This window comes from Metopolophium dirhodum, chromosome 1, assembly GCF_019925205.1.
Source record: "Metopolophium dirhodum isolate CAU chromosome 1, ASM1992520v1, whole genome shotgun sequence".
NCBI classification, from domain to species: Eukaryota; Metazoa; Arthropoda; class Insecta; order Hemiptera; family Aphididae; genus Metopolophium; species Metopolophium dirhodum.
The window spans coordinates 91,937,408-91,963,081 of record NC_083560.1 but is presented as its reverse complement, the minus strand read 5'-3'; the positions used below and the strand labels follow the sequence as shown (position 1 = coordinate 91,963,081).

Sequence of the window (25,674 nt, the reverse complement as noted above, 5' to 3'; positions counted from 1 at the left end):
GGTACTATATAAGTATAATATGTATATGTCAACCGGAGAAGAAGTCAAATAAAAGAGCAGTTAAATCGTTGGTATAGCATAAACGCCATAAAGTGACACGAGTGGTAACGAAAATCAATGTAACCCGAAAAGCCATGGCTGATTTTAGACTTTATGGTACATATACGATTATTATAAGCAAGGTAGTAAGATCAGGTGACCTAGGAAGCCAGGGGCGAAGCATCAGATGATTCGTTTTGAACGGCCCTGTGTACTAACCATTATTAATTAATAAATATCATACCCATTGAACTGAACTTGACAAAGTTTTTTTTTCCCCCAAACCTCGGTTAAATGCCAAACGGGGGAGAAGAGGGCTGAAAATGGTTTTGTGGAGGGGGGGGGGGGGGTAGAGCCTCTCCTCGTTATGCTGATGCGCTTTGGTTTCGTCGGAACACGGTGCACCTATACTATATATATCATATGGTCGACTCGTACGCGCAACGTAGGCGGCGGCCAACTTCACGGACGTGGCGGCGGCGGCGGCAGCAGCCACTGAGCCGCCGCCGCCGCCGCCGACGTCGACACTAATTCGAACGTAGGTAATCAATAATAATATTATGCCGTCGGTACGGCGTGTTATTTTTTTTTTTCTATAGTTTTTACATTTTTCCCGCCAATAATTCCACCACACATGACAAAACAACAAAAAAAATTTAATAACAAACAAATCTCGCATTTTTATCGTAATAATATCGCGTCTTGTAATAAAGCGAACACGTTTTGAAATCGAATTACGGCCGCACCGAGTCGGCATTTTATGGCATACACGCGGACGATTAATGGGAGGTACTTACGACGTCGCGACGACGGGCCACAACATAACGCGACACATGTGTGTGTGCGTTATAAAATATAAAACGCGTTATTTATTGCTACTCGAATTCCGCATGTATTGTTTATTAACATTATTTACACCAGTAGACGTGTATTATATAAGCAATACCAATAATATTCAGCAGCCCAAAAATCCAGATCGTTTTCCGGAAAAATCGGAAACATTATCATTCTGTATAAATCAGCAGGTATTTGATTTTAAACACAGATACCTATTTAGGTTCTTTGAAAAGTATTTAAAATATAGGTAGGCACTACATTGAAAATTTTTTTTATCAAAAACGTATTTTTGTTAATCAAATGTCAATTGAATTTGACCAATTTTACACAAATACTTTACAAGCCTGCACAATTCAATGATGTATTTTATGTTATACGATGTAGTCATTAATCAAGAAGTAGATTTGTGAATTTAACCTACTACCGAACTTTTATTTTCTCACAAAACTCCTCCAATATCACATAATATATCAAAACCGTTTTTGCGACATTGTTGAATTACTTATCATTATCATTAATCATTATAATATTAATCATTACGCATTACCTACGAAGCATTATACTCAAATAATAAATTGCAATTATTGCTAGTGCACTTATAGGTAATGACACTGAAATCGTATAGCTTAATCAATAAACTTTATTACACAATATTATTAGAAATTGAATTCTATTTGTGTCTTTTCTAAAAGTTTTTTACAGACAAATATGGTATTTTTTATTCTAAAAAATTGTTTATAGAACTTTTATATCTTGTTATTTTTAAATAAAAAATAATAATCTAATATTTGAAAATTTTACTATACATAAGTAGAAAGACATGCCATATTGTTTATCGTTATTCGCTGTGTAGCTAGTTATAGAAGTTCGAATCAATAAACTTATGGATTAGTTTTGAATAAAACATTTAAAGCACCTTCATGAAAAAATCCAATAATGGTCTGAAAAAACGGAATACTATAATTTAGCAGTAGGTATATACTATAATGTATACTCGTCAACAAATTAATATTTAGTCGGCACATGTTATATTATGTACTCTATAAAGTTACTCTAAAATCTAAATCGAATTCATAATCTACCTCGACACCTGCAGATAACACAACTACGTAGATTATAAGCGTAAAACTTATTTTCAATTTGTATTATGTGATTCATAAAGGTTAGGTTATAACATATAGAACAAAATGTAAAAATTTAATTTTTCTTTTTTTCTCCTTTTTTAGGCTAATTTTGGATTTTATGCTTTTTATAATTTTCAATGTCTCTTTAAAGCTTTAACCAATCTTATTGTACTTAATAATTATTTTTAATAAACATTTAACATACTAATATTATAGTATATATTTATTTTTTATTTTTTAAATAAAATTGAAATCGAATTTCATTATAGTTGACGTAGAACGTAATTTTTCAAAATATAAACATTAATATATTGTCTGATTGTCCACAGATTTTTTTTTTTTTTGAAAACTTAAAAATATGTTATGGTTAAATCGTTAAATGTAAGTTAGAGGATGTAAGGAAATTATTTTAGTAGATACCTACTAACTATTAATTCATATATTTTTATATATTACCGTAAACAATCTATTAAATTTACAGATTAACTATTGGAAGCAATATTATAGCAATATTAGTTAGTATAATCATAATATTAATTATACATTTTTTTAAATAAACCTATCTCATAGTTCTTTTGTTAAGTTTTTTAAAAAGAATTTTAAAACTTTATTGTCTTATTTTAAATGCCTTATCTATAGTTTTTTAGTGCTTCAAAATCCGTTTTCTAGTGTTATAAAAATATCATATAATATATAGTCACATAAATTACTTTAATTTTTACTTTTGTTTTGACTATACAATGAATTTCATCATAAAACATTTTTTAAAACAAATTAATTTCATCGATTGCGGTTGTCTTGTCGTAGAATTTCTCAATTCTTGTAAACATTGAGGTAGTCCAGTTGTTTTTTTTACCGTCGTATTGGTTCACGATATAAACGATAAACACGCCGTAAAACTTTATCTTTAAAAGTTTACTCAAAGGACTGCAGGGGCAGACAGAGACAGTGCGGGGACGATACGAATGACGCTCCCCTCTCGTCGAGTTTTATTTATATTTTAAATTATAAAGAAACTATTAACTTATTATGCAATCTTATTCGAATCCGATATATATGATTATAAATGTTTTGTTTTACATTTTGATGATATTTAACAGGTTTTAAGTAGAGAAAATATTATTTTAATAATAAATAATCCAAATGAAGGGTATACAAATATATAGTATTATACGAGTGAAGAAAAACAATGTGTAAATATTTAAATTCAATCACCCTCCCCTTTCCATCCTAATATAAAATTGTAATTTTGGCGTACCTCTATGCGACTTCACTTATTTAAGGGATGCGGTAAAGAGATAATGACGTGTACATGGATACATGACCACAGAACAGCTAAAAAAATACAACGGGTATGCATGGAAATGTGGAATGAGTTCCGACTAGATACTGTTCTATTGTGACCAAGGGAAACCACATGGAATATATTATTTTATAGGTACCATTAAATAATATTGAAATCTTATTAATTTATTTAATTAATATAATGATTTGCATATTATATTAGGTACTCTAAACAGTGGCACCGAAGTTTTTAAAATGTGGTCGGGTAATTTTAAAACTTCGCGGCCTCCAATATCTTGACTATTTAATATAGGTACCTACCGTATTATACATTTGCTCATAATCATGATTCATCATGGCTTAAATATACTAGTGCTCATAATAAAGTTATGATGTAAATAAAATGTGGCCCGTTGGCCACATTTTTTAGAAAATAGGTCTGGTCATGGCCCGACGTTAGAATGGACTTCGGCGCCACTGAGTCTCTAAACCTTAAAACTAAAAATATATAAGCAATTGCAATCGGATGAATGACGTAGAAAAACCATGTAAAGGGTAAAATAAAAATATAATGTATGGTTATTGGTTATTCCAGGTTTCGCAGAAATAATCGTATTGCGATTTGTGACGTACAAAATATAGTAATAATATAATTAATTATTTTTTTGCAGTACCTGACTGCTATGAGGAGAATTAAAACTTACATCACGTCGACCATGTATCCATGTCATAAAATAGACCAAGCTATACTAAAAATAAAAAGAGATATTTACGATTGTAAAATATTAAATATGCTTACTGTAGAATAATAAATACGTACTGAAGTCAGCTAAGTCTACCTACTTATTTTATTATTTATATTAGATTTTTAACGACTAGGGGGGGGGCCTTTTGATTCTATTTTGTACTTTGGATTTCATTAGCCCCTGCATGTAACCAGTAACCACTAAATCCTAGTGACGCCCATGATTTCGTCAACAATAACAACAACAACAACAATAATAACGATAATAATAATAACGACGATCGTAAAAACACAATATTAATGTCGTAATAATATTATCGTTATTACTATTACCGTGTAGAGCCAGAGAAAAAGCGGCGTTGCCCGCCGACCCGTCTAAACTTTTGCATGTAAACTTTTGCTCGAGGGAGGGGTGGTCGTTCAGTGAGCGTTTTCTACCCTCCTCTACTACCTACACATATATAATATTATAATATACCGCAGCATTAGCCCCGGACAACATTATTACATATATGAATATACGATCGTAAAAATAACGATATTGTCGGTGGTGCGGTTACGACGAGCCGCAGCAGCAGCTGATGGTCTGGCTCGGAAATCTACACGGTCGAGGTGTTTAGTGGGAGGGGAAAGCTAGGGGGGCACCTGTGCGCGGTAGAAACCGCATCTCCGAGACCGGCGGTATATTTTTTACGGTAAGCCGGCAACACTGTCGCGCGGCGGCGGCGGATCGCTGGCCGCTGCTGCAGTCGCCGCCGCCGCCGCGTACCATATTGATTATTTTCCAGGTCATATTTCGTCCCGACCAATGAGCTGACATTTTCCCCGACGCTCGCCGTCCGTCACCGCACCACAGACGCCGCCGCCGTACACCGGTGCCGAGCGTGCGCGTACCGAACGCATGAGCGCGCCGCGCGGCCGTGCGTGCGCGCGCGCGCGAGTGCACCGGCGCGCGGCAGTGTGCGTGTGCGAGCGTTACGGCGACGACGACCGTGTGCTGTTGTAGTGCGCGTTCACGTTTCTCCCCGCTCACTCGCTCTCCGCGTGCGTGTGCACGACCGTATCCTCTCGCTCTCGCTATATCCAGTCCCCCGGCACTCACCAGCCCGACCACCATACACCGCACCGCACGCTCGCTCACTCATTCGCGTCGAACGTTAGCGCTGCCGGTGGTGGGGGTGTCGTGCGACGTCAGTGAACGCGCGCGCAGGCACAGCACGTCCGATCTCGGCGGAATTTATCGCGTACTCCTCCGTGGCGGACGCCGATAACGCGTCGTTTTGTTAACAATTTTTTTACGTTTTTGAAAAACGCGTATGCGCGCACGTAATCAGGATAATAACAAAAAAAATCGTACACATACAGTCGCGCAATCGCAACTAAAACGACTGCAACAATAATACGATATAATGCCCGTTTTGCGCCGGGTACGTTCGCATCGCACGTCTCTAGAACAGCTAACGATTAATGATAATAATAATAATGTATTGTGATAAAAAAAATCAAAAACAATTTCACACAGGCCACAACGTTCGTGTTGAGGTATTATAAAATATCGTGCGGCCGTGACATAATAATCATACAATAATATTATATATATAAATATTAAATCTCGTCTACGTTCGGTGTGTGCGCCAGCCGGCTCGCTTGGGACGACGACGACGGAAAAGCCTGCCACAACGAAAAGGCGACATCCGTTTCTCGACACCGGCGAAAAATATTATTATTAATTTTATCATAATCGCGAAAAATGCCGCGGCGATCGACGCGTACGAACGGCGCTGTTGTGGAAACGCCGCGGCGGCGACGGTCGTAGTGCGTTCGCGCCGTGTGCGTGTGCGTGCGTACGTGTGCCGCGCGCGCGTAGGCAGTGTACGTGCGTGTGTGTGCGCCGCCACCGGTGTGCGCCCGCGCCAGTGTGTACGTGTGTGTCGGTGTGTGTGCGTGTCAGTGTGCGTGCGCGTGTGTGAGTGTGTGCGACGGCGGCGTTCGTACGGACGCGACGCGCCTTGGGTGAGAGCCGCTCGCAATAATAATATAGTAATCGCGCGTACCGGATAACGTAATAACAATAACGACGACGGCGGCGGCGGCAGTGCAGCAGCAGCACCTCCACACGGTCGCCGCGGCAGCAGCAGCAGCAGCAGCAGATTGGAGCGGCTGCTGTTAGATGCAGGTGGCCACTTTGTTCCGCGAGTCGGCTAAATCTACTCGGTGCCGCTATGGAACCCGGTTCGTCGACGGACAGCAATTCGCCCTCTCTGAAGCAACAACAGCAGCAGCAGCAGCAACAACAACAACAACAACAGTAAGCACCGAGCTTTACGGTTTTTTTTTTTTTTTAAGTTTTTCTTTTCGTTGTTTTTCTCACGAAATTATTTACCTGCCCATTTTTACGTGTATATTATCACACCTCACGGCCAACAATCATCATCATTATTTTTATCATCGTCATCGCTGTATTATCATCACATGCTCAGTGCCGGGGGAGGGGACTACATAGTGGAGATATGCGTTAATATTATTATAACAACTCTCTACACGCTAACGCCCCCGCCTAGGGGGGAGGTGGCCGATGTTGCGGTAAAGGTGGAGGACGTAGAGGTGGCGGCGAAGACAAAGACTGGTTACCTACACGGTTTTCCGTTTTTCCGAGCTGGTTTTTGTGGTGGTTGGAGGGGGGTCGAACTCTTACCGGGGGGAGGGGGTGTGTGTGTTTTGCGAGCACTCGAGACCGATAGTTGTGCAGTCGGTGTTGGCGTGTGTAGTTTATTTTTTGCCATTTTTAATAATATAATATAAATATATTATATGCATATTTTTTTTTCCACCGGATACGGCTCTTTGGCTTGTCGTGTGTGCGTGCGAACGGTACGTGTGTGTGCGCCCGTCCGTCCGTCTGCGTGTACGTGTGTGTGTGTGTGTGTGTGTGTGTGTGAATGTGTACGCGAGTGTGCAAACTGCAAAGCACACGCGCCAGCCGCCCGATTATACACGGCCGTTTGTCGGTGTATGAGTGAGTGTTCGAGTAAGTGACTAGTGAGTGTGAGCGTGTGTGTGTGTGAAAAATATAACGCGACGACTATTATAATGTACACGGTTACCTACGATTTACCCGCACGCACACGTAATCGACGACCCACCGAGGCAGGTAGTACTTATACGCATAATAATAATAATAAATAATAATAATAATGTACCTAGGTAACGTTAAAATAATGTCGTGAACACGTACCTGTATTATATAAATTATAGTGTACAGTCTAAAATAATATGTAAAATAGTAATCCGTCGGTCGGGGTGCGCTTGGGCAGTATTATAGTCACTACTCTTTGGCTGATAACGCGATGTACAGGTGCTTGTGCTTCTGCTTCGGCGGTGGTTCCCTATGAAAACCGCTTGCACATTCGGCACGGATTTCGGTAAAGTATTGCGAGTGCGTCTGGTCATTTATTTTGAGGGGAGTGAATCTCTCCTCGTCGTCCTTGGCCGTCTTTGCGTAGGCTAAGCGCCGTGCCATTGGTCTCTTACCCATGTCTATGTTGCAAAATATTGGTAGGTATAAGTTTTATACCTTTTTTTAAACTACGGTGTTTGGTAACCATTTAAAAAAAAAAACTCATGTTCCGTTATCAGTGTATAACATAATGTCAGATTGGTGTATCTTATCTTCATAAATAATTATTTATGTATTTCAGCACACCATTCCTACTAAATTAGTTACCTATACAATGTGTAACAATATTATTATAAGTATTGGAAGGCGCTTGAAATATATATCAGCGTTTTAATTATACCATAGCTGTTATATTATATTATATACATGTACATGCACACTAATACTACTTGTTCCTGTTGATATATTATGTTTAGATTAGGTATGGTTGCACTTTTTGCCTGTTAAACAATAAACATTAACAGTTAGTGTCTTATATGATTCAAGTTTAAACTTGATAGGTAAAATGCTTTTTAACATAGAACAATCCAACATTAATACATTTTCATTTTGGTGAAGTACTTTTGCACTTTGATCATGTTTATAACCAGAGGTGTTATCATTCATTTTTTAGAGAGTACTAAATTACCAAGCCGTCGAGTACCAAACTACTAGGTACCACAAATTTGTAAAAATATCTTGAGAGTAGGTACACAAATTACACGTAGTATACCCCATGGGAACATCCCTATTTATAACACCAGTGTATCAAATACAGGAAGAATAGGTGTTACCATAAGTCTAAAACTCTAAAATCCTTTTAATTTTTTGGTTAATATCACTAATTAACGTTTATTGCACATTAAATAGGCCATATGAGGTTAGCGTTATATTATATTTGAAATATACTATCAGCTATAGATAAGAATTTACTATAATGTCTATCTATATATAATTTTTAACTACTCATTAAGTATTAATATTTAAATTAATTTAGATTATTTGAGAATTATTATATTTCACTTACTATTAGTAAATAGGTACCTATGTCAGGAGTAACCTTGAATTAAAGTGTATTAAACTGGCGAGCCTCTTACCAACTAAATGACAAATTTTTTTATAATTGCAATTGTCTGAGTATATTCTTGGAATTTTCAAAAGTAATCTAGCAGGTAACAAGTAGGTAATTGATAGAATCTGTTTACTGTACATACCCATACTGTTCAGGTTTTGGAGCATAACACTTATTCATTCACAAAATAATATTTTTTGTTCTTATTATTTAATTAATTATAACCATATTTTTTTTTTTGACATCTCATCAACTAATGAAACACATAGGTGCCTATTACTTACTTACATATTTCTCATTAGGTTCTCTAATTTTAACATTATGCCTACTTTTATTAAATATAATTTTAGAAATGTAAGTAGATACCTACATAGTTTACAATTTATACTACTTTAAATCGAAAATATGTGGTTGGAAAGTGAATATTAAAGATTGATGTTATTGTAAATGTCAACATGTTTATGTCTATCTTAATGATGAGTATTAAAATGTAAATCAATAGTAAGGTATTTATTTAAATAAGTGATAAGTTTGATATCTTTAGTTCATGGTTGTGAAAGAAAAGTAACTAATTGTATAAACATTATATATGTATATACCTTTTGCTAATCTATAGAGTTTTATTTTTTTGTAAGTACATTAATGAATTGAATGTCTTAATGTTTATCTCGTAATGAAAACATTGTACTGATGTTTAATACATCCATTAAATGATTTATTATAAAACTTAGATAATAAATTAAACAAACAGAATCCACCTAATACATTGTTCAGCAGGTCCCTTGTTCTACTGTAAGTAAGTAGATCATTTAGTGTGACAATAATTGTATACAATCTTTTAATTTTTATTTCTATAGTTAACTACTTACATAAATTTAAAAAAAAACCATTATTTAATTGTCTATCATGTATTTTATTAATTATATTGATTATAATTTTTCAAGTAAATATCAACTATCCACCAAGGAAGATAAAATAAATTGATAAGCATAGATTAGGTATTTGCAAATTATCATAATTTATTTTAATTAATGAAGTTTAATAATGTCATTTTTAAGAGATGTATATTAGCGAGGAAAATGTAAATATTGATATTATTTAATTTGTTTGTTTATTCAATATAATATAATGGTGTTTTTTTTTTTTTTGAATGGAAAAGTTTGAGCTGAATTGTTTGTTTACCTATTAATGGATGTTTACCATTTTTCGGATTTCTCTTATTTTGCATAAATTATACAATATTTTGTTAAATATTTCATTAAAATATTCGGTAATAAATAAAAGGAGACAAAATATTTTAGAGAATAATGGCTAGTACTTTGAACTTTAATACATTCTGATATAATGTAACTTCCACAACACATTTAATTTCTCTCTAAGAACACTTGTACATTTTCTTCAAAAGTATATTTTATATCTTATACTCAAACAAAAATATTTATTACATATGAGTAGGTATTGTATTTTATCTAGGTATATTACCTATTTTAGTTTTAAATTATACTTTTATAATTCCACCCTAGTAATTATTTAATCCATGTTAGGAAATATATAAAATAATTTATTATTTCAATAGACTAAATACACATGTTTAAATTGTAACTGTACATTTTACAATTTAAAATTATAACTACTGCAGTTTATTGAGTTGAAAAAAGAGATTATTCTAAAATAGTTGATAAATTTCATTCAAGATGTGCAATATTCATTTAAATGGATCTTTTTTTCTACAGCTTATTTATATGTTTTTACTAAAAATGTATTATAGTTAAATAATTATAATTATTTAATGTATGGTGTTACTCTAAAAACATTACAATTTATCTTGCTTGATATTTACCAATATTTACTTATAATTTAATATGAAAGATATTCCTATAAATTCTTAAAAAATGTTATTAATTAATAGGTTCCAAATTAATATTTGATTTTAATAATTTTTAAGTATATTACCCAACTTAATCTAACCACAATAAATTACAAAAAATATAAATTTTCAACAAAATTGGGTTTATTTAAATGCACCTTATTAGTAAAGTGCTTATGTTTTCTCAAAATATTTATAAAATTATAATTATTTAAATGGGCGAATTGAATAAATAATCTAGTAGTATAATATCATATATATTGTCATTTAAAGTGCCATTTTGCCATAATCATTACCTATGTAAATATTGGTACCTATAATACTTACTAAGTATTAAATACTTGAGGCTGGGATTGTTATTAATAATTGTAAGCCACTTAAATAAGTTAAATAAAAAAACAAACAAAGTTTGCTAACTTAAAATCACTTTTTATTAAGTTCATTGATAAAATATTATTTGTATGTTGTATCTATTCATTAAATACAATTTAGTTTTTATTGTTGGTACCTAATTGGGACATTGTCTCTCAATACCTATATAAAAATCAATTCATTTGGATTATAAAGTAAATTAAAACACACAAGTGATAACTGTACAAAAAAAAAGAACAATTTTAAAAATAACGAGTATATTATTGTAAGAATATACATTTTTGAAGTAATTTAAATTAAACATATGTGTAATCCTGTAGGTTTAAGGTGTTATTTCAAAATACATAAATATATTATAATAAAAAAATAAATAAATCCAATAAGATTATTATTTCTTACTACACATTATATTGTTGATAATTAATTTAGATTCTTTTAGAATTAAGAAGATTACTATGATGCATTCAGCTTTGTATTACTCTGTATGAAAATAGTATAGTCATAATATTTCAGTCATAAAAGCTTTTAAAATAATTTTAGGTTAGAAATATGGTGTATTAACCAAAAATGAAATTTTTTTAATAAAAATATTGTTTTTCCAAATATTTACTTTTATATGCAGTTATTTAATATTGTATATTAATTATAGTTCATGAAATAATAATAATGTTACAAATATAAGTATTATTTAAAAATATATTAGTATCATTCAGTATTTTTCGAAATGTATTATAATATACCTAAGACCTAATCTTCGAGATTGATAGATAATATATTTATTTATGCACGAAAATAGAAAAAGTTTATTATATTTCGATGTTAAGCATTTCAAAATACTGTACCTACTTAATTTGAGTTATTACAGATTTGTCAACAAGAAAAAATAGTTATCAACATTAAGTGTTTCAATTTATTCACTTTTCGACGTTAGTATTTGCTACTCTATAAAACACCGAGTGCATGTGCGACTAGAATTCCCAAAACGGGTTCCATTTTTTTATCTTTCGTTTCTACATTTTATTTTTCAAAACGGGTTGGATCTACTTGCCGGTCGTGGTTATGGTTGGAGGGGATGGGTTGTAATGTAACGAATTGATACAAGACGTGTGTATAATATAGCTCCGACTTTCCGTTTCGAGCGGACTCCGTGCCGAATAAAAATACCTACCTATCTGATATGTGAATAATTCTACGTTTTTTAGAAATTCTTATCGCGCTCAATACACTGCAGTCTTAATAATATATATTTTTTTATCATCCAAATAATAATAATAATAATAGTAATAGTACCTATTATAATATAATATTATTATTGCGTTCCTGAAAAATGTTTCGTGCGATCGAATGTGGTGTGCTCGCATCGACCGCCACGTTCATGCGCGTGCGCGTAACACATCGCCATGGTGTGGCGCAAGTTGGAGGCTACTACTATGGCGAATACACACGAGCTCACACGCACACTAATTATTATCGTTTACACGTCACACGACTGCGATATCGTCGCAACATTAGTTTTGTCCGCTTTCGACGCTATTTCTCTCGGTGATGGTTTGCCACGGAACGACTAGATACCGACGATTTAGAAAACATATTGTATAATATTATCGGTTGACAATATGAGACGGACAACGTTCCCTGGTCGTGTTTTTTACTCCTACACGGGGGAGACAATAAATTGACATAATAATAATATCCGTCTGATTTTCATCATTGCCGCCTCCCATAATATTGTAGTAATTCGTTTTTTTTACCGATTTCCGTAGTCGCTTAATTATTATTATCGCCGTATCGCCGTGTACTCGAGACGCGGTGACCCGTTCTTATACGATATAATAATATTATTATTATGTATACTTCGTCGCATCTCTATGTACATAATTTATTATTGTTATTATGTCATCCTCGCTTGGAGAATAATAATATCTTCATTATCTTCCGTTTTGTTTAACCGCCCCCCTCCCATTTTCATCTTGCTATCTGTACAGAGTAAAGGCTTAACCTAATGTTTATATTATTATTGTTGTTGTTGTTGTAGTAGTACCGTGTCCCTTCAAAGAGTTTGTGCTACCGCAGTAATAACGCGCTAGTTTCCCGGGAGGTTTTAAAATCGATTAGTAGCAAAGATTATAGAACGAATTCGGTGTATTTTAAAGAGACGTGTGTGTGGTTCTATTAATAGGAATAATACGTTGACGATGTTATAATATTCTTAACTCGCTATTGGGTTTTTGGGTGTGTGCAAAATGTCAGCGTCTCTTGTCGACGGCAAAACGCAAAATGCTTGTACAGGATGTGCGTATGTCCCTCGGTGTTCCGGATTTTCAAGTGGCGGGGACTATGGAAACTCCATCACCCCGCCACCGAAAAGAGCTCCCGGACGCCGTAGGATACCACCATCATATACACACAGCTTTCAAAAAAAAAAATTAATCAATAAACTTCCTCGATTATACACCACCCACCCCCACCACTACAACCACTCACCAGCAGGGATGATTTAAACTACACATTCGCCATATTATAAGCATGTATTGCGTTTTTGGTTTTAATAAAAATACATTGTTCCTATTAAATATATACTACGGTAAATATGATAATATGTCGTCGTCGTGTCGTCTGTAAATTGAGCCGATTGACCTGTACCGATTATATACTTAAGTGCATGAAAAAAACCATTTATTATAGGTAGGTACCTACAAAACCCCTTGGCGTTTATTGTTTCCGCTTTGTTAGCAATCAATAAATTTTTTTTTCTAATACATTTCATACCTACAAAATATGGTTGGTACTTTGCTCATAACATGTACCTAACCTCTATGTGACCGTTACTACTAATAGAAACAATATTCAATGTCATGTTAATTTTATATAATATACAGGTACAAGTTTTATTAATTTCAAAGTAATCGTTTTAACGACTGTCTATTAGATTTGTAAGAGTTAGTTAACAATTTTCAGTATTGAAAACTAACTTTATTTCATTAAGAAAATACTCCGGAAAAAACAATATATTCAGGATGGCGGATTTTTAATTGGGTTCGTTTTTAAATTCTTGACGTTTTAATTGTATTTTTTTTTTAATATTTAGTTCTTTACCCTTAATTACCTGTTATATTTAAAAACCATAACAAGTTTAGTCTGGTTAGTTTACGTACGGTAGGTATTAATAATAAGACAGCGTGGTGTATACAACAGTTCGAGGAACTTTATATAGCTTATACATCTATATAGGTGCGTTTAAAAAACTTTTTCACTTTGCAAACTTTACTGCAACACGGTGTACCAATAAAACTCTTTACAATATTTCTATCGGTTGTTTCAGTTTGACGTATAATATTATGTATTGGGCGCCTATATATAACACCGTATTAGACTCCATTGTATATTCATTTTCAAATATCGTAACATTACTCTTATTTTATCGCTGGACAACGAAATACAATGAAATATTTCGCTTTTGAGTGTGTGCCGTTAGGAATGCACACGGGTAAATTTTTTTTTTAAATACCCCATATTCCGCAAAATAATAATAAGTTCAACGACCAATGTGTATAAACCCCGGTGCGGTGGCGTTCAGTTCTCTACGACCTCTGTTCCTGCAACCCTGTGCACGTATCCTGACCAGGTTGCCTGTTGTGTTGGCCGGAATCATAAATCAATACACCCTGCCGCGCGCGCCGCCGCCGCCACCCAGTTCGCTAATCTCCCTCTTTCTTATTCCCCCACCCTTCACGGTCCCGCCAACCCCACGACCCATCATATACCCGACGCCGCCCCTCCTTTCCCCGCTTCTGCATTACTCTTCCCCTCATCCCCTAACCACTCCCACCATCACGGAGGAAGTCCCGCGTGCGCAAAACTAACTCGCTTAGCGTCGGAACCGGTACGAAGTTTTGATCAAACAAAACCAGACGGGACGGTGGTCCTAATACAGTACCAGTACACTACGATATGATATTATTGTTGTCGGGTTGTTAAGTCAGGCAGGTACCTGCGTCCTTGCACCGTAACTTATCGGTACTATCTCCATAGAAATGGATTGAATCTGTACCGTCCAATCTAATGTCGGAGCCACCGACGGGAACATCCCCTCCCGAGCACATATAATTTAGTCCAACCCACCATACGAAACTCTGCTCTCACTAACAGTATACGTACGTACACCCGCAGGGACTTGAGTGTCTCGTTACTCCATTCGATTCACAGAATTTTATTTTATAACAATGTAAATTGTCAGTAATAAATATCAATCCAAAATTTTGGACTCGAGTCTGTAACGATTATCCATCGGATGCCTAATAAGAGATACTAAAATAAAAAATAAAGCATTTTTTCCCCATGACCTATTACGTGAAAGTTATCTATCGACGTGTGAACGGAAAGCTATCATTCTGCTGCAATACTACTGGGGTAGAGTCCATTCCATAATGTTATATAATCGACCGTGGGTATGAACTTTTGAATAAAAAAACCTACTTAATGCGTGTTTATGATAATCGTTGTTAGGTACGTTCTCTGGGCGTTGGAGTAATACGCATAATATTATAACCTACGTTCTTCCATCAAAATGTTCTCGGAAATAATATAACACACGGTCAACACCTACCTACCCGCAATAATGTGCTCGATGTTCGTTTCATGCTCAAATTGACCGTATTTATTCAACGAGTTTTGTTTCAATATTTAATTTAGCCATTTTTAATGCAGCAATTCCGTTTCTTAATACTTTTCAGTTGTATTGACGTACTAAATTATAATATTCAATATTCTAATGTGGACGACAATAACATCAATATTTTTATAAAATCATTTCTCTAATAACGAAATATTGAATTAATGCGAACGTGTCATATTATTAGTTATTGTCGTCATTACATAACACTTTTAGAGTGTAGGTAGTTTCAACTTGCATTTGTTAGGTTAAACATAGTTCATGATGTTCTCGATGTATTAAAACTATTTCTAGACATACAAAATAATTGGATGCTTGTATTTATTACACAATCTATGTTAATAGTACATGATAACATATGTAATACGTCATGTTATGAATTAAAAAATACCCTACACAACAGATTTATACAATAGAAAATATATGTTTCTTAAAACAAATTCAGTTTTCCGTAGTTAACAATTATTGTTCTTAAAAAAGTAACAAGTAACAGTTATTGCTTGTAATACTTTGTAGTAAATTAACCTTAAATTAAATTATAGTATAAGTAATTAAAAATTATTTTGTTTGGTATTTTTAAAACTAGTAGAATTTATAATTGAATAACCAATTAATTATATTCAGGGCTGTTTCATAGATGCTATTGATTTACCATTAAATTAAAATTAGAAATAATCATATCAATTCAACACACCTGTTCTAGTGACACTCGACCCTTGCATCAATTCATTTTTACCTCTTATTTGTTTGTAATAGATTGATTATTGTAATTAATTAGTTGATTTTTAAATGTCTGCAGGTCTAACAATTATGGTAATTGTGACGTTGTTAACAATGGACCTCAGCCAGCATCTTCTGTAAAACAAGAATCTGCTTGTGCGGATGATGGATATGAAACTAGTGGCGGTGGTACCGATGCTGAACAAGCTGCAGCAAAACATTCGGCCGCAGTAGCCGTTGCAGCAGCTACTGCTGCAGCTGCAGCCGCAGCAGCTCAGCATCATAATAATATTATGAACCAGTTACCTCCGATGCATCATCATCAACAACAACATATGAATACACACATGCATCCACATCACCATGGTCATGCTCATCATCATCATCAAATGAACAACATGCAACAACATCAGATTAAGTATGAAATGCCTGATGATCCATATAGTTTTGTTGATGAAGAAATGCAGCATCATGGTCAACAAAACTTGCAATACACTGAAGAAATGATTTTACAACACATGCCAAAGAAGCGAGGCAGGAAGAAAAAATTTAAACCTGAGGATCAGATGAAGTAAACTAATCTATAATCTCTATTAATATATATTTTTTTGTTATTATTAAATGCATATTTAAGACATATAAATTGTTAAATTATGTTTAGTTTGCAATGCTTAAATCCTGATCAAGCATTTGGGTTAATGCAACATATGTTGCCAAAAGATAAATTATTGACAAATCCTGCCAAAGTTTACAAGGAAAGAAAAAAACATGACCGTTTTAATGGCATGCCTGAAGAAGAGGTATCAAAGCGCACTTTACCTGACCATCTCACCAATAATTTGGATATTGTGATAGTGAGTATAGTACATTTTTGCTGTCATTACTTTATGTGTTCAATTTTGTGATGATTTTTCTAGTATTTTCATATTGCCATAAAGCTATTAAGAACTGTATATTATATATATTATCTTGTCTTTTAACATTTCAAGTATTACCTAATGTTATTTTACATAAATTAAATTAATTGATATAAAATATATTTTAAAAACTTTTTTATGTAAAAACAAAATATTAAGTTTATTTTCTAATATAATTAATAATTTAACTAATTGAACTTCCACATTTTCAGATTGGTATCAATCCTGGTTTATTTGCTGCTTATAAAGGTCATCATTATGCAGGTCCTGGAAATCATTTCTGTGAGTAAAATATACATAATATTCTAAATAAGTTTAATTTTTTCACACAATGAGCTATGGATGATGTTCTTAATTTATTGACATTTATGTATGCTATATTACTAATTTGTTTTACATTCATTTTACATTCATAGGGAAATGTTTATACCTGTCTGGTCTTACACCAGAACCCATGACTGCTGATGATGATTATAAACTACTTCAAAATGGTATAGGGTTTACCAATATGGTGGAAAGAGCTACAAAAGGTAGTGCTGATCTCACAAGAAAAGAAATTAAAGAAGGTTTGTTTTCTATAATCTGGTTAATAATGTATTATTTTAATTTTTGTAGGTATCAAATATTGTATGTTGCCAATTATTGTTATATATACAGTTGAATCGCAATAACTCGAAATACTTGACAACTTAATTTTTTTATTCCCTGGAGGTTAGGTTAGGTTAGGTTAAATTTGAGTTAGGGATCTCGAATAATAAATATCTTGCAGAGACTTTTTATCTCCCTTTGACTTAAGTTATCGTGGCTACTATTATAATATTACATCAATATTATCTCAACTAACATTATAATTGTTAAGTATTATTAAATAAACCATTGTATATTGTAAAATTAGTAGTTGTTCTTGTTCTTGTATATATAAATGTGTTAGGCACTATTATTTAAAGGGCTCAGTCTGGCGAATTTTAATAAATAAATAAATATCTTCTATTATTTTTTTAATTTGAAATATGACATGCATATATAATATTTTATAATTATTGCATGTAACTAAATTTCTTGAAAATATTACAGATCGGTTTAGAATAATCCACTTCCCACCATATTATTTTTTCTCATTGTTAAAAATGTGATTAGAACTTATTTGACAATCAGTATTATGTTCATTAATCCAAAATTGTTTATTTTCCTTAACATTTTTTTTATGTACAGTACTTATCTACTTCTTAAACAGCAAGAAGTAGCAATTCAACAAGAATTAAATATTCTTTAATTCAATTTTAAAAATTATTTCTATTTTTTTATTTTTTTTTTCACAATAGGAAGTCAAATTCTTCTCGAAAAGCTACAACGATTCAAACCAAAAATTGCAGTATTCAATGGAAAACTTATTTTTGAAGTGTTTTCTGGGAAAAAAGATTTTACATTTGGTCGTCAACCAGAACTCGTAGATGGAACAAATACGGTAAACTTTTATTTATTTACTTTTAATACTTGATATTTATATCATGACTTTACTAACTTTATTTTGAATGTGTCTTTCATTTTAAGTTAAGTATTAGGTTTACAATTTATTTTCCTAAATTAATAAGTTCTCAATTCATTAAGTTATGCTAGCTCAAGAATCCTTCTGTTTCATCATGGTATCATGTTAATAACTACAATATTCTTTTGCAGAAAAAACATAATTTTAACAAAAATATTTAATGTTTCAAGTATTATAAAAATAATTTTAATCTAATGTTTAAAAATAATCAAACGAATAGATACAACATATTTCAGCAACTTTACATGTCGTCATCATCAGTACTGGACATAGATATTAGCATTGGTGATGTCCACATTGTTATTGCATTATGTATTAAGTTTTATAATAGATCGTATTGTGTTGTGGATTCCTCTATTGGTTTCATGTAATTTATGAGGAACAATTATTATAATAATTTTCACCAATATTTTGTGTATGTTTTTACATTTACACACTATGGATATTGTTATTTTATTTATGAAGTAAACTAATAATTTATAATTTAATTACATTACAATTAAACATATTTTATATTTCTTATGTTTTTTATGTCATACATATATTAATTCATTTTTTTTTTACCATTTTTATAGTATATGTGGGTAATGCCGTCATCTAGTGCCCGATGTGCACAATTGCCACGAGCAGCTGATAAAGTACCATTTTATGCTGCGTTAAAGAAGTTTCGAGATTATTTAAATGGTCTGGTGGCCGAAATTGATGACAGTGAAGTGGTATTCTCATTTACTAAATTAAAAAATTATTATGAGCCAGATATCAAAGAAGAACCTAAAGATGAAGTGCCATCTGTGTATTTCAACAATTATAATTCGGTAGTTGAAAACCAAGAAACAATAGAAAATATTGCTGATGTTAAAGATGAACCACCTGTGGTTCAAAAGAAAAAACGAGGGCGACCAAAGAAAATAAAAACTAAAGATGGAATACCTGAAGAAGTGAAAGTTAAGCGCCCTAAACCTCAGGTAGTGGAAGAACGAGAAGGAATGCCTAAAAAGAAAAGAGGGAGGCCGAAAAAAATTAAGCCTGACCCAAATCAGTTACCACCAACAAATAATGTTGTGCCACCAGTTTTATCTTGTGAACACAGTAACCCATCAACTCAATTATCAAATTGTTTCTCTCCACCAATTCAGTCTCCGATGAACTTGTCACAGTTATATGGAGGAAATAATGTTATAAATAATATATATAACAACCAAAGCTCTTCACATTCACCTATATCTAATAGTGGCGGTGGTGGTGGTGGCGGTGGTGGAGGTAGCAGTGGTGGAAACAACAATGCAAATTTTCACCATCATCGTTCGCCTATTCAATCGCAACAACATAGGTATTCTCAGTCACCACAAGCTCCATCCTTTACACATTCTGATTTGTCGTCAGAAATCAGTGCAGCTATCTCTTCAGAACATAATTTAGGATCACGATCTCCAGCATCACCCAGTTTGGGTCCACCTGATTTCGAGCCACCAGCTAGCCTGCTGGCCGAAGATAATAGTCCTCACAGCAGTCAACATAGTGGCGGTGTAACCAAAGAAGATCTAATTGGAGTTGACCAACACTCTAGACCATCACAAATGGAATGTCAGTTTAATAATACAGTCGGTGGATCTCAGCAACCACAAAAAACAAATACAAAGATGGATATGCATCATTATCCTCAATCGCATGGATATGATGAATACTCAGGCAATGTAGAATCTGTAGCAGGATCTCCGGCCTATCCTCCAGCAGAATCTCCAGTATATCCCCCACCACCAACTGGATATCCACAACAACAACAACAACAACAACAACAACAGCAGCAACAACAACAACAGCAACAGCAACAGCAACAACAACATCCACACCAACAAAAGATAACAAATAATCAAGATGTTACAGCAAAAAGTTTATCAGGCTTGGAATCTTTAGTTGAACAAATTCCTAATATGAACGATAGTGATGTACAGCATAGTGGACATCACCATCATCATCATCAGTATATGGATGAATCAAATTCAGGTTACATGCCTAGTGATTACTCATGTTCTCCCTCTTTAAATTATTCTTATTCGTCATCGCCTTGTGCACCCCAAGGAAATATGAACAACTTTTCAGTAAGCTCATTAACAAATGGGGCAAATCACCATCATCAACAAGCAACAATGTCTCAACCTTCAACGTTCTCTGTTAGCAACCTTACATCTTCATCATACCCACCACCACCACCTACAATAAATTATAATCATCATCATTCTGGTGGTGTTATGATGGACATGGATAGACTACAACAACAGTACCAACAGCCATACAACAATCAGTATGCCAGCTCAATGCAATTTAATGGGGGATTAGGACCACCTGGAAATGGTTATTCACATAACACACATAACATACACATGCCAACTCCAAATTTCCCTTATCCACCTCAAAACTCCATGTCGTATGGTAATAATAATAGTGGTAATGGAGTTTCACCTTATATCCAATCAAGTGGTGGGTATTTGTCTGTAAACCGTATGGATATTGGATATGGTGGTGGTAACTATTAAACTCGCGGAAACGCTGTAAAAAGACTGCGATATTTTCTCTGATATTTTTTCAACCATCGCGCATTGTATTAATCTCTTTTATCAATTGTTTATAATAATATTATTTGTAAATATTATAATACTTGGTTATATATTCAGGGAACGGTTCATTGACGACTTGTATGCAACTATGAGAATAGTTTGAGTTATTATCTCTCATGATATTTATCTTTTATCAATCATATTACATTTTTTCATATCCTGAATTCGATTTAATAAAATGTAAATACTCTTTACTTTAACATTTTTATTTAATAAATTTGAGTAAAAAAATACGCCGAAGTTACCACAGAGTATTACATTTACTAACTTCGTATACAATGGCACATTAGAATCTTATAATAAATTTATATTTTTCTCTTTTTATGAAAATTCTACCTAAAAAAAAAAATAATCTGTTAAATAAAACTATTCTCTATATGTTCGGCGATATCGTAATTTTGCGATTTTAACTCGAATTTGTTCAATGTCATCTTTTTGCTCAACCAATATTATTGTTATATTATTAGAGTAATACAATATTTTCACGTTACCAATATTTTTCCTCCTAAGTATTTTTTGTTTTCGTGTACATTGGTATTTTATTTGTTCAAATGGTTCGTGGGTTCCTATCAGTTGATTTATGATGTGTCTGAAAGTATTGTGATTGTTATATACATTTTGACTGGGTTTGTGCAATTAAATCAGTTACCTCCGGTTCGTATAGATTATATTGGTCCAAGAACCGCCAAATTCATGCTATAATATATATAAATATTAAAATGTTATATAGATAAAATACATCAAATTATTAAATTTGACTTAGATTGGACATTCCAAAAAAAAAAAAAATGGAAATTCTTGTTAACAAATGTATGTAATAAATCATAATAAAGGTTTGATACAAAAATCACTGTGTTTCACAACTGTTTCACTTTTAAATAATTTTAAAATGTACAAGAATTATTTTTTTTCAACACAATGGTTTTCCCCCAGCAAATATCCAATTTCAACTGATAATATTATTGCGAAACTCCATAACGATCACACTTTATTGTAATTATATTATTTAGTAAAATAACAACTTCTAAGATCTATATTTAATTAATAAGATAATGTTCTATATTCGCATTCTGAAACTGCATAGATCATGTATGTCAGTTATTATTAATTTAACACTTTTTCATTCGATTTCTATGTTTAGTTTACACCATTAGTAGAATTTTAAGTGTATATTATAAAATAGAAATTAATTAATAACATAAGTGGAGCAAATATAATAGCATAGTAAGAGTATTATATATACCATCTGTATTGAGAAGACATTTTGTTTATTGAATGAACATAATTTGATTTTAAATGTGCTAAAATGAAAAATAATACCCATTTCTATTGAATTTTTGAAGATTTTGTTAATATATAATGTTTGTATTGAAAACCGATTTATTAATGACTTCTAAAAAAATGTTTGTATTTAAATGAAAGTATGATGCATGGGTGTATTTAGGGGACTTTGGGGACTTAACCACCGCCCTGTGAGAATCATAACAACGCCCTACCCCTCCAGAATTTTAATCCATCTAAATTCAATATTGCGAATTTACAAATTTAATTTTACAAATCTATTGATAAAAAACCATTTAAATCAAATTTTCTGTTTAATGTATCAAATTATTATTACATTTATAAATTTTTTCTTTGTTTTTATAAATATAAAGTCTTCATTAGAAATAAATTTAATTAACAAAAAAATTAAAATTGTCAAACCATATTTAATGTGTCAAATTAAATGAAAAAAAATATTCAATGTACATTTATATTAACATCAAAATGAAACTTCTCTAATCTATTCATTTATTATTTTCTCCGTTACCATTTTGCGAAAATAACAAAACAATCCCTATTATATTCTTTCATTGTTCTTTGTTATACTTATATAATATATATACATACTTACTATATATATATGTATTTAATTATTTAAAGAAACATTTATGAGAGTAGACTTGATATTATAATTTGCTTGTAGTAAAATTATATTTAATTTGTTTTTATTATTATGATTATTATTATTATACCAATTATTTCAATAGCACTTAAAATATGTTACAATTATTTTTTGTTTGTTTTTTAATAATTATTGAATTTTAATTTTACAATTTTATGAATATATGATCCCTATCAATTTCTTTTGTTGGATTTTATGTTTGATACATAATAACAATGCATTATACATCTTTAATACAATTCCTATATACATTATTTATTACGAATAATACATATTTATATAAATAATTTTTCCCAGTCCTCTTTTGACTTTCATAGAAGTAATATAATGCATGTACTGTTATATTACTCTATATAACATGGTTTTTAATATTACAGTACACAATGTAAAATCTATAAGACATTTTTTAAGCTTAGAACAAAACGTGCCAAAGGATAACACACAAATTGTATACAACTAATATTATGATGTGATTTGGCTCAATTCCGTTCCTTATTTTTATCTTGTGTGCGCGTGTATTTGGTCAATGTTTTAGGGTTCATTAGATTGTCTTATTTTGTTATTGTTTTTTGTCTTGCATACCCATAGTATTTTTTTTTTATAAACCTTGTTAGTGTTAATTCATTCAATGTATTATTTCAATACTTATGTTGTTAAAAGTTGTTTTTTTCTAAATGTTTGTTACTCTACATTTTAGCTATTCTTTGTATAAAATTATAACTTTTGGGGACTAAAATGGCAAACCGAGCATCATTAAATAACACATTATAACTTCTGCAAAATCCTAAATTATAACACATAACTAACATATCTTTTTATTAAAAATCACTTCGGACATGTTTGTTTTTATGAATACAGATATAATAAAGATCATATCCCACAAATTATTTTGCACTAAATAAAATAACATAAATTATAAATTAGTTTGATTTTATTTATTTATAACCGTATACATAAAAATGAATTGACTGATTTTTAATCAGAATTTCATAAATTTTTCATCATAATATAAAGTTTTAATTTCTATACATATTAAATTGTAATTTTCTATGAGTTAAATGAATAATGAAACAAATCTAAGATTATTGTAGCAAAAAACAACGCTTTCTCAAAAATAAATAAATAAAGTAAGATCAAGTTATGCATTTCATTAGTTTTTTTCATGTTTGTACTAATGTGTATTTATGAAATTTGAATAAAAACAAAGATTAATAATATAGACAAAAAAATCTTGAGAAATAATCACCGCGATACACTGAACATACTCCTATTTGAAATCTCATTTTTATTTTATTATTTTAAGATGTATGTACAACGTTTCATTTCAAAATAAGTATGTGTTTAATACGTATATAAATATATATTTTTCACGTTGTAATTATAATCCATACTTAATTTTGTTTAAGTTAAGATATTAATGTAATAATATTTTTTTTTTATAATTTCATCTAATTTAACACTAGACGTTTAGAACAGATATCCCCTTACATTACCTAATAAGAGTGTTGATGTCCAGTTACAAATAATATGTATCGCTCATGGAATTATGAACCATAATAATAATTATCTGATGCTAAGATTTAACAATTTCCCAATATATATGCATACAATTTTTTATAATTTTGTGTATATTATTAATCTTATAAACAAGTCATTAAAATAAAAATACAATTGTATTGTTATGATGTGCTCTTCATAGCAGCGTATTGTAACTATAATTCTAGTATTTTATTATTGCATCAAGCCGACATTTTTGATTCCAAGACTTAACTAACTTTGACTAAAAAGAAAAAATGTACATTGTGTATGATATATAAACGAAACAAGGTGCATTTTGAATTTTTATTTCTTTTTTAGAAATGTATCCTAGTATTAAACTGTGAATATTTTTCTGATTATTTATTTGTTAATAGTTGAATAGCCAGAAAGAGCTATGTATGTTTGCCTTGGGTCTATTATAATGTATGATATAATTTAATAAAATAATATCGTTTTAGTTTTATTGTTTTATCTGTGGAGTTGAATTGAAAATTTAAATGCATAAAGTTGTGTAATTATCATAATTATCATATTATTATTTTAAATATATGAAGCGTCACATTCAGGAAATTGATTAAATTATGTGTATATAATACTTGTATCTATGTTTTTTAATTAATAAAACTATTTGTATTTATATTTACGTCAGGATAATATTATTGTTTTGATATATATTATAATTATAATAATAATTATTATTACTTATTATATTTAATTATTTACTATCCATAAACAATAATTGTAAAATGTCTTTGAAAAATGTTATAATGCAATAAAAATTGAAAACAATGAAAAAAAGTCAAATAAATAAGTAATCCATACAAACGACATTTAAATACTTAAACTAACCTAAAGCTGGGCACTTACTGGTTAAAAAGTTACTTTCAAAGTAGCTTTCTTAATGAACTCGTTTCTGATACTTAACGTGAATTAATTATGACATA

General features: G+C 31.8%; 1 protein-coding gene across 1 annotated transcript; it reads left to right on the top strand.

The window, feature by feature from the left end:
- The first annotated feature begins 4,986 nt into the window (after nucleotides 1–4,986).
- Nucleotides 4,987–25,431, top strand: LOC132953786 (uncharacterized). Its single transcript, XM_061026154.1, is given in 8 exon segments — nucleotides 4,987–6,232; nucleotides 6,234–6,337; nucleotides 16,248–16,739; nucleotides 16,830–17,022; nucleotides 17,298–17,367; nucleotides 17,502–17,651; nucleotides 18,408–18,550; nucleotides 19,207–25,431. Coding segments are annotated over 8 exon segments (3,144 nt in total). The 5' UTR covers nucleotides 4,987–6,199; the 3' UTR covers nucleotides 21,166–25,431.
- Nucleotides 25,432–25,674: the final 243 nt, after the last annotated feature.